General features: G+C 41.2%; 1 protein-coding gene across 1 annotated transcript; it reads left to right on the forward strand.

Moving 5' to 3' along the window:
- The first annotated feature begins 3,380 nt into the window (after positions 1-3,380).
- On the forward strand, positions 3,381-9,522 carry LOC139456066 (uncharacterized). Its single transcript, XM_071237572.1, has 2 exons — positions 3,381-4,176; positions 9,377-9,522. The coding sequence occupies exons 1-2, from the start codon at positions 3,381-3,383 to the stop codon at positions 9,520-9,522; spliced, it is 942 nt and encodes a 313-aa protein (XP_071093673.1).
- The last annotated feature ends 854 nt before the right edge of the window (positions 9,523-10,376 follow it).

Below are 10,376 nucleotides of genomic sequence, written 5' to 3' on the forward strand. Positions count from 1 at the left end.
AATCAACAATCGCTTCTGAAGATCAATCAAACGGAGGAGAAAAGTGTGTCCAACTGCTTTTAAATTCATCACAAAAATAAATTGATGCTGCCACCAGTGACAATATGTGACAAAACAAACACCAGAGCTTGGAGATTAGGCTCAGCGAAAATATATCACAAGGACGTACAAAGTAACAAATGTCGAAACTAGCGAAATGTAAAAGGATTACCATAAGTAGGTAAATGAAGTAACAAAACCCTTTCCATGTTCAATAGAAATCTCTTTTCAATTACAAGTTCAAGAAAGTTCAATAACGTGTTTATTAATTATTCACTGAACTGAAATGTCTTGTACAACTTCGTTGCTCTAGAATCCGGAACTTGTCTGTACCCTTCTCATGATTGGTATATCTGAGCTGGTAAAACAATTAAACTGTACAATAAACTTTGAAACTTGAAAGTGTACAAAATTGGCTGCAACCGGAACTGGATCCATGTTATGTAAACAATACATTCCGGAAGTCATGTGACCCGGAATAAATGACAACTATGCCACACCTCCGAGAGCTGTCAAAATGCGATTTAAGTCAGCATGAAGTCAAACCCTAAATGGGGGGCACGGGTGGCCCAGTCGTCTAAGGCGCCGCGATTCGCTGTGCAGAGTTGCGTCCCTTGGGCACGCCAGAAACCTATGATTGTGGGTTCGAATCCCGGTTCGCCCCGATTATGTTTCTAGGTTTGTCAGCACCATACCCGTGCTCGTGGGTTTCACCGAAGTGGTAAACGTCTGAGACCTGCATCACTTCGGGCTTTCCTCCCACATTAAGCTGACACGCCGTGATATAACTGGAATACTGTTAAAAGCGGCGTTAAACCAAACTCACTCACTCACTCACTCAAACCCTAAATAAAGCATGGAATTAAATATATAGGATCAATTCTAGAACGATCCCTGTTAACATCGGTAGATAAAAGCCGTTGACTGACGGCAACCTCAAGTAACTTGATTATGTAAACATTCGGTCGGAATGACCTTTGACCCCCAAATCGCGATGACAATTGACGACTATTAAAACATCGAGATATAGACTAAACTGTAATATTTTGTATGGACGACAAATCACTTACTGATAACTATAGTCGTAACTTGAATGCTTGCAACATAACGATCTTGGGATATTCCTGAATGAATCTGGAATGGCTGTCGGATCTCTGAACTGTCAAATGTCAACAAGACGTCATCAAGACGTCAAGATGACGTCATTTGGATGTCAACATGTGTAAAAAATTACTAATCCGCGATCATATCACGTATTAATATTAACAATGTTAATAAAAGATTATACAATAAAAACTCTCTTAAACTGCAAAACCTAGAATGTAACCGTGATTAACCCTAGAACCCTATCTTGCTCAAATTTGCCGCTGCCGAAGTTAACCCTGACCGGTCTATGTAAAAATGACCTAAGGTCACATGATACGCAAACGCGACGTCAATATATTCCAGATGGCGACTGTAAATATGGCTGACGTGACTCAAGTTTGAATTTATTGTTATACTTGATTCTGTAACTTTGCAAAACACTGCATCAAGGTGTGTCATCCTAATAACATACAACATGATGCTGTTACCATGGGTGATATTAGTGTGGAGGTTGTGAGTTGTCTCACTGTCATAACAGGATGTCAATGTGCCTTCAAAACTGACATCAACCTTCCAAGAGCTCTTGCACAATCGGGGCGGGCGGGTAGCCTAGTGGTTAAAGCGTTCGCTCGTCACGCCGAAGACTCGGGTTCAATTCCCGACATGGGTACAATGTGTGAAGCCCATTTCTGTTGTCCCCCGTCGTGATATTGCTGGAATATTGCTAAAAGCGGCGTAAAACCATACTCACTAACTCACTCTTGCACAATCCTCCTGGGTGTCCGCTATGATAAGAAAATCATCAATATATGCAGTTACCTGAATTCTATACAGTATTGACATTATTCGGTGTACTGCAGCCCATAGTATCTGAAATGTTTGGGGGCTTTTTGAAGCGCCAAAAGGCGACTTGGGACTCCCCTACAAAAAGCCAACACAACCAGATATGTCATAGTTGCAAGAGTGTACCCAAACATATCTGTATGCATTTTTTATCTGAATGTCTTTTAACTGCTTTTCCCTCATCTTCCTATGCTGAAACGCTGATTCTTTGATTCCAACAATATACATATCATCAATAATGTCCACATATTTATATCCAGTCTTAATTCCTGACAAGTTATAATCCATGTCCAAATCTTCCTCTCGAAGTATAACTGCCCATGCAGACAAGTTTAACGAGCTTAGACTATTGTTATAAGATTAAAATGCGTCTCAAAAACATTAGAAAACGGTAACAAATTAACCCGTTTGTAGCTGCAATGATGCATTAGATACACAAAGTTTGTGACAGAGAACTTATATATTGAAAGGGATTAATAGATGAAAGACATTTCACATTTATCACAAGTGTATTCTTGATATTTCGTATTTATCATTGGATTGGTTCCAGGTTACCGTCCATTAGTTAATGAAACAAGCAGAGAGGCAAGATATTTATCATTCGAAGCAATCCGGAGTGAGTCACAAAATCAATAGAGAGATGATCAATCTGGCACGTAGGCTTCGGTATTTTTCCGATTACGACACACGTGAGTTAATGGTCAGATCTAACTTTTAACGAATGAAAATGAGGTATTGTGACATGTGACAAAGACAGTCCAGGCCCGAACACTATAAAATGATACCTTCAACATTAGGAGAGGAGAGCGCGGTTTGCAATCGAACGAGTCGAATCCCGATCGTTCTAAGTTTCCCCTATTTAGTGACGAGTCTGGCCAGTCTGATTCTGTCCTGTATTGATAGATGGGCAGAGAGTAAGTAAAACTATGTGAATATAAAGCTGGTGTTGCGTTTCTTTTTTATGCGAGTATGAATGCTGATAGGGACAACTTGGAGTAAGCGTCTTTAGACCAATCACTCCTTGACGGAGCTGAGCCGATGCGGACAAGGCGAGTTGCAAAGTCATGGCTTAACTGACCATGATGACCAGGAGCGGCAATACTTTCAGTAACTGTAGTAAGGTCGCACTTGACGCCCGAAACCAGTTAGGACATGTTGGAATATGCGGGTTTTTTCTTGGACAAAAGGGGGCACGGGTGGCCCAGTCGTCTAAGGCGCCGCGATTCGCTGTGCAGAGTTGCGTCCCTTTGGCACGCCAGAAACCTATGATTGTGGGTTCGAATCCCGGTTCGCCCAAATTATGTTTCTAGGTTGGTCAGCACCATGAGCTTTTACATCAGTACGCTTGTGTTCTCCCTGACTTAAGTTTGTCTTGAGGCCCGGACGGTCAAAATCCACCCCCTGACTTCAATATGGGAGATTCGACCTTGATGCCAGAACATTTCACTGGCAGAGACACGACCCATGCCGCGGAATGGGTTGACCCTTTCCTTCATTTTGGTAACTTTAAAAAGTGGAATGACGCACAGAAGGTAGAAGTTTTCCCACTATTTTTGAAGGACTCGGCTTATCTCTGGTACAAAGACCTAACACAATCGCTAGGGGAAGATATCATTATGTTCGATGAGGTAGAGAAATTATTCAGGGACAAGTACGTCCACCCAACTGACCGGTGGGCCCTCCTAGAATCTTTAGTGAGTCGTAGGTTACCCCCAACTGAACATACAGACACGTATTTAGCGGATTTGACCCAGACAGCTAGCCTATTAGGTAAGACTGACATGGACTTGATGGATGCATTTGTTCGGGGACTGGATGAAGGTACAAGGCAACACGTGCTAATGAAACAGCCGAACGAAGCTGTTGCGTTTACCCGTTTGGCTCGATCCATAATCCCTCAAGTTGCAGAGAATACAGGTGTCAAGTTGGCAATCGATACTCTGAGAGACCATATTGCAACACTCTCGGCAAAGTTCGCACCATCGTCGTCCCAGATTAATACCTTCCAGTCACGACAGAATCGATATTCCCAACCCCCCAGACAGTCCTCTAGGTTTACAACTCGGCCGTGGCAGCCTCCCCGACAGCAGTTCCAGCCACTCTCGTATCCGGACGGACCACACCAGCAGAGACGCCAGCCCCCTCCTCAACGCACACAGTACAACACAGGACGGACCAGAGCTCGGACACGCCCCTGTTACAGATGCGGTCGGGAAGTTTTTTTTATAACTCAGGTCTGTGGAAAGAAATCCCCATTCAAAAGTCTGATGTGACCTCTCTTCAAGGAATAGGTCAAAATATTGTACCAGTATTAGGACAAGTTTTACTTCTCATCACTATTGGTGATTTCCAAATGGAACAACGCTTTCAAGTAGTTGCAGAGTTAGCGTCACCAATGTTTTTAGGATTAGATTTTCTGATACAGAAAGATGATGTCTTAAATTCCCAAACTTGCACTTTGACTCTTCAAAATGGCTCAACAGTTGTTCCCATTTGGGCAAACAATGATATCCCACCCCTTGTATCGGATCCCCATCCACAGACGATAGAGCAGGAAACCATCCCGGTTCGAGCACTGCAGGCATTCACAATTCCCCCTCAGTCTGAAATCATTTTCCCAGTTTCCATAGGCCGCTCCGCGTCTGACTAGGTAGGCATATGTGAACCTAATCCAGTCCTATCGGAAACACATCAGGTTTTAGGTGCTCGTTGTCTTATGTCAGCAAGTTCAGGGAAAATCGTGTACCAAATCATTAATACTAACGATTTTGCTGTGGACATCCCAAAAGGTCATGAAGTTGCGCATTTCACTTTGGTACTACACCCCGATGAAATAACGCCTCTACAGTCACATTACCCCTCCGAATCGGAACCCTCCCTCTCCCAGTCAGAAATAGACGCAAGATTAGGTGAGTTGAATATTGATGTTTCTTCATCCCACTTGTCACAGGAGCAACAAGCACAAATAGGTCAGTTGATAGCCAGGTATCGCGACTGTTTTGCCATTAATCTCTCAGAAATTGGGTTAAATGATTCAGTGCAATATGATATTGCTACAGGAGATGCACCACCCATTAGGCAACGATTTTACCGTACAAGTCTTGCTATACCTGCAGAGATAGATCGTCAAGTTCAGGAGTTAGTAGACTAAGGCATATGTGAACCAGATCATGATAGCCCCTGGTCTTCTCCAGTTGTTATGGTGCCTAAGAAACAGACTAAGGGTTCTACTCCAACATGGCGTCTGGCCATCGACTACAGAGTTGTGAATTCGTGCTCATTGCCGATAGTATTCCCAATGTCGAGATTAGAAGATGTTCTTGATGTTTTGGGACAAGCACATGCAAAATATTATACAGCTATAGATCTGGCAGCTGGATATTGGCAATTAGCACTAAATGAAGAAAGTAAACCCAAAAGTGCATTTGTGACAGCTAGTGGTACCTATCACTTCAATTGTATGGTCTTTGGTCTGGCCTCTGGCCCAGCAACATTTCAAAGACTGATCAATGACGTTTTCCGCAATCTAAATTGGCGTAAAACAATGTGCTATTTAGATGATGTTGTGTGCTTCTCCTCGGATTTTGAGACACATTTAGCAGATTTAGAAGAAGTATTTTTGTGCCTAAGCAGCGCAAATTTGAAAGCGAAGCCATCCAAATGCCTATTTGCTTAACTGCTAGTCGCTTACTTGGGACATATTTTTTTCAAATAGTGGAGTACAAGTAGACTCTGAAAAAACTAGCGCGATAGCTTCGTTTCCGACGCCAACAACGCCCAAAGACTTAAAAGTGTCCTGAGAATGGTAGGATTTTACCATCGCTTAATTCAATGTTTCTCCAAAGTAGCAGCTCCTTTACATTCATTGGTGCAAATTGTTGTTTCCCTGTCTGGCGCTCGGCATTAAGGGGCTAAAACAAGGACTGGTCGGCTCGTAGTCAGTATTCATGTTAAACTGCGGCATGGTATCTCAGTGAGCTAGCACTATTAATCGGCATCAGTCCGGACTAGTACAAGCAGCCACACAAACACACACACGTACATGCACGTCGCTATATAAGTGCAATAATCTTGGACGCGACGTTAAACCCCATTTCACCTCACCACCTCATTGGTGCAAAAGGATTAAAAAATTGTTTGGACGGAAGCACAAGAACAGGCATTTCAAACCCTCAAATCTGCTTTGCTTAAACCACCAGTTTGGGCATTCCCAGATTTTGAAAAATCATTTATCCTATACACAGATGCTAGTGATGAGGCTCTGGGGTATTTTCTTGGTCAAACATATGCCAGTAACAGAGATGTGGTAATTACCTACAGTGGTCGTGCTCTGTAAAAAATAGAGAAAACCTGTGGAATAACAGAAAAAGAATGTTTAGCAGTAGTATGAGGTATCAAACATTTCAAGGTATATTTGACACATGCCCCGTTTGCTGTAGTGACAGATCACAAAGCTTTACTGTATTTGAAAGTCAATAAGGACCTCTCAGCCAGACTGAGCCGCCGGTCACTCTTATTGAGTGATTTCACTTTCACAGTTCAGTATCGACCAGGCAAAAACTTGGGTAACGCAGATTTCTTGTCCAGATTGCCTTACCCAGAATGCCGACCAGGGTTAGATGACCCACTTACAGATGTTTCCTATTTGTTTGCTGCTGATACGAACAGTACAGACAATGATCTCGCCACGTCCGATGACCACGGCGACCAAACATCGATTGTGACTGCAACAGATGTAACATCAGAGTTGTATGATGCCTCCACAATTCACAACCCTCTTAGTGTAACGTCCGACCCTCTATATAGGAGATAACTCCATAGCACAGAGGCAATATGACGACCATAAACTACGGCGCTGATTGATTGCATTAAGTCCGAAACCTTTTCTACTGATGACAGGGCCACACGTACATTATTGTTACATAGCAAGGATTTTATCCTTGACAATGACATATTGTACCACATTTATCCGCCGCCCCGCCGGGGCCATGGGAAAGACAGAATCATTTGTCAACTGGTGATAACTCAGTCGTTGGTAAAACATGTTTTACAATCATACCATGACAGCTTGTTGGCTGGACATGTTGGTATTGACAGAACGTTCAGTGCTATTAGACAGAAGTACTATTGGCATCACATGTTGGAGGACATAAAGAAGTATATTTTGCCATGTACTGCCTGTCAAACAAACAAACGTGACTTTCACAAGAGACCTGCCCCATTATAACCATTCCCTGGTAAAGTATTTGATCGTGTTCAAGCTGACTTCCTAGGGCGCTTACCTCCCACAAAAGCAGGTCGTAGGTATGTTTATTTTGTTAACTTGCGCATTTTCCCGATGGAGCGTGGCTATTCCGATCTCGTTGGAGGATGTGGAAGTAGCCAAGACATACTACTCAAAATACATTGTGTTTATTGGATACCTAGAGTGTTATTGACTGATAATGGCACTTCCTTTACCAGCAAACTTTTTACAGCCATGTGTTCAATATTGGGGATCAAACCATTGAAAACTAGTAGTTACCACCAACAAAGCAACAGAGCTTTTGAAAGACTCAATTCGTTTATCGTGCAAACGCTCCGCATGTTTATCAATGATAACCAGGACAATTTGGATGAACTTCTCTCTAGTGTGATGTTTGCCTATAACACTAGCCCGGCAACACAGAGTACTGGGTTTTCCCCCTACTTTCTCCTGTTTGGCCAAGAATGCTCAGTACCCATTGATGTTGAATTGCAATCGTTTGAACCCCTACCACAAACAATTAAGCAACGGTTTGATGTAATTTTACATCATATAGACGTTACTAGAAAATTGTCGCGTACCAATTTACTAGAGGCCCACAACAAAGCTAAATATTGCTATAGATTATTCTTGCCGTAATATCTCATTTTGTAATGGCTTTGTTTCAACCATTCTTATTTGTGAGTGTTATAAACGACTATCAGTAGGGTACAGTGAGAAGATCAGACTATAAAATGGTTACGAATTTGAAATATTTTATCCTATTAGTTATCTTTTATCAGTATTAAAGAAGTTGTTATCCATAAAAATATTGTGTCTATCTTGCTATTAGTTATCCCCCTCTACAGATGCCGAATTACAAGGAAAAGGTTTATTTCTACTTATTTCATCTCATTATCGTGACAAAATTGAATTAATTACTTTTCTGTAGAGACAAGACCTGTATATGGAATTGGGTTCTCTCATATGAAGGTCATATGAAGGTCACTTGGTTACATTACGTTACATTATTCTACTGTTGTGTATCTTCTATATTACTTGCTACGTTCAATTACTATCGGTGTTTCAATGTGTGCTCTCAGTCCATCCCATGGTAATGATATATGTTGTTCGTTCTGGTGTTATTAACTGCAAATTATTCACTGAATGTTGTAAGTTAGAATTTTATAATAGTTTATCCGACTGTACTGTAGAAGCAGTCCATGGATTTTTGCGATTTGTTCATGCTTATTAATGTCTTTTTATTGTTATATTGGTCTACGCAAGTGAGCCTGTAATGAGTGGTCCAGACAATCGATTCCTGTCGTTATGGTACTTATATGCAGATCTGCATCTGCCAGAAGACTATTCTTGTCTATATAGTCTTATTTTTACAGGCAGAAGTCTGAACTGCAGATGTCACATCTTTATATGTATTAATATGTCTATAGTTGGTATGGTACTATTCACTTTTTGATCGTGAACTGCCAGTATTTTTAAGTGTTGTAGATGATGGCCATACCCCATTCTGTACCCCTGCTGTCGTCTGGTCCACGCCAAATCATTAATCTGGCTTCTGGCTACACGCTTGCTGTCGAGGGTGTACGCTGTCCTAGCACCTCTGCCGCTGAGCCCAGACCGGGGGTTATCCACAGAAAAAATAGAATTTGAAAGATACCTACTAATGAAAAAAAAAATGTATATTCCAAATCTTAAAATTCCGAACATGTAACCATAATTTACCTATTGAAACCGGCCGTTGGAATAATGTAAAGAAAGAGGATCGTGTATGTGAGCTGTGCAACTCTCCTTCAGTTGCAGACGAATTCCATTATCTGTTTAGATGCCAGGCTCTGCCAAAACATAGATGTGTATACTTACCAACTGCTTACCAAAATAATTGGTCTAATTCATATACATTCAAGAGGTTATTATCCAGTCAAAACACTAGATATCTTAAGAACCTATCGAGATTTATTGATGAAATGTTTAAAGCAGTAAGAAAAAACAAAACAGAAAAGATATAATATATTCATGCATGACATACTGTCATCTTGCCACATATTAATACTTTGTTTACATGCTTGTTCTTTTGTACTCTTTTGTACCACCGACGGTGGTTTGGAGAATAATAAACTGAAACTGAAACATATCTATCAGCACTCCCGATCTCTATATCTTCAGGTGCTCACAACCCCCGCGTACAAGCTGTGACTCTATCGGCATACAACATCCATACACCTTTAGACAGCGACCAGTCAACACCCAAGCAGTGTCAAGAAAAATCTACCTCCCGCTTTGCCACCCCAGCCGAGGACCAGAGAGTGTGAACAGGCCGTGTGTTCAGCCATTCACTTTTCAGTTAAGGATTCAAGAACGTTGGACAGCGTTCCGCCAATTGACTTTTCGAAACAAGAAAGGAGCCAGGGAATTCGATTGGGACCAGCGACAAATGAACTTTAGTGAATGGTGGTGCCATATTGTGGCCATGTGCAGTGACATTTGACATTTATTCATCACTATTAATTAATTCTACTTTGCATTTGAATAATATTTCGTGATGATTATGCTTTGTGGTTATACGAAGTAACATAGGATCATTTTTCTTATTCTTTCGCATGTAAATACATTTTGACTGTTAGAGTATTCGCTGTTTTCCGGATCTTTATAAAATTTTGAAATTGGTTACAATTTAATATATTGAATGATCGATCCTGGTTTACTTCTGTTGTGTTTAGTGTGATTGTATTTTACATCTCAGACCTTAACTCATGCTTATGTTATCCGAGCTGTCGGCATCTCTTGTCCACAGGCGGAGGATGTTATAAGGTTAAAATGCGTCTCAAAAACATTAGAAAATGGTAACAAATAAAACCGTTTATAGCTGCAATGATGAGTTGCATTAGATGTAGTTTGTGACAGAGAACTTTTAGTTCGAAAGGAATTAATAGATAAAAAACATTTCACATTTATCACAAGCGTATTCTTGATATGTCGTATTTATCATTGGATTGGTTTCAGGTTATCGTCCATAGTTAATGAAACAAGCAGAGAGGCAAGCTATTTTTCATTCGTAGCATCCAGTGTGGGTCACAAAATCAATAGAGAGATGATCAATCTGGCACGTAGGCTTCGGTATTTAGCCGATTACAACACACATCCCGATCGTTCTAAGTTTTCCCCA

Source organism: Haliotis cracherodii, unplaced genomic scaffold (assembly GCF_022045235.1).
Source record: "Haliotis cracherodii isolate W230 unplaced genomic scaffold, xgHalCrac1.p SCAF_11, whole genome shotgun sequence".
In the NCBI taxonomy this organism is placed as follows: domain Eukaryota; kingdom Metazoa; phylum Mollusca; class Gastropoda; order Lepetellida; family Haliotidae; genus Haliotis; species Haliotis cracherodii.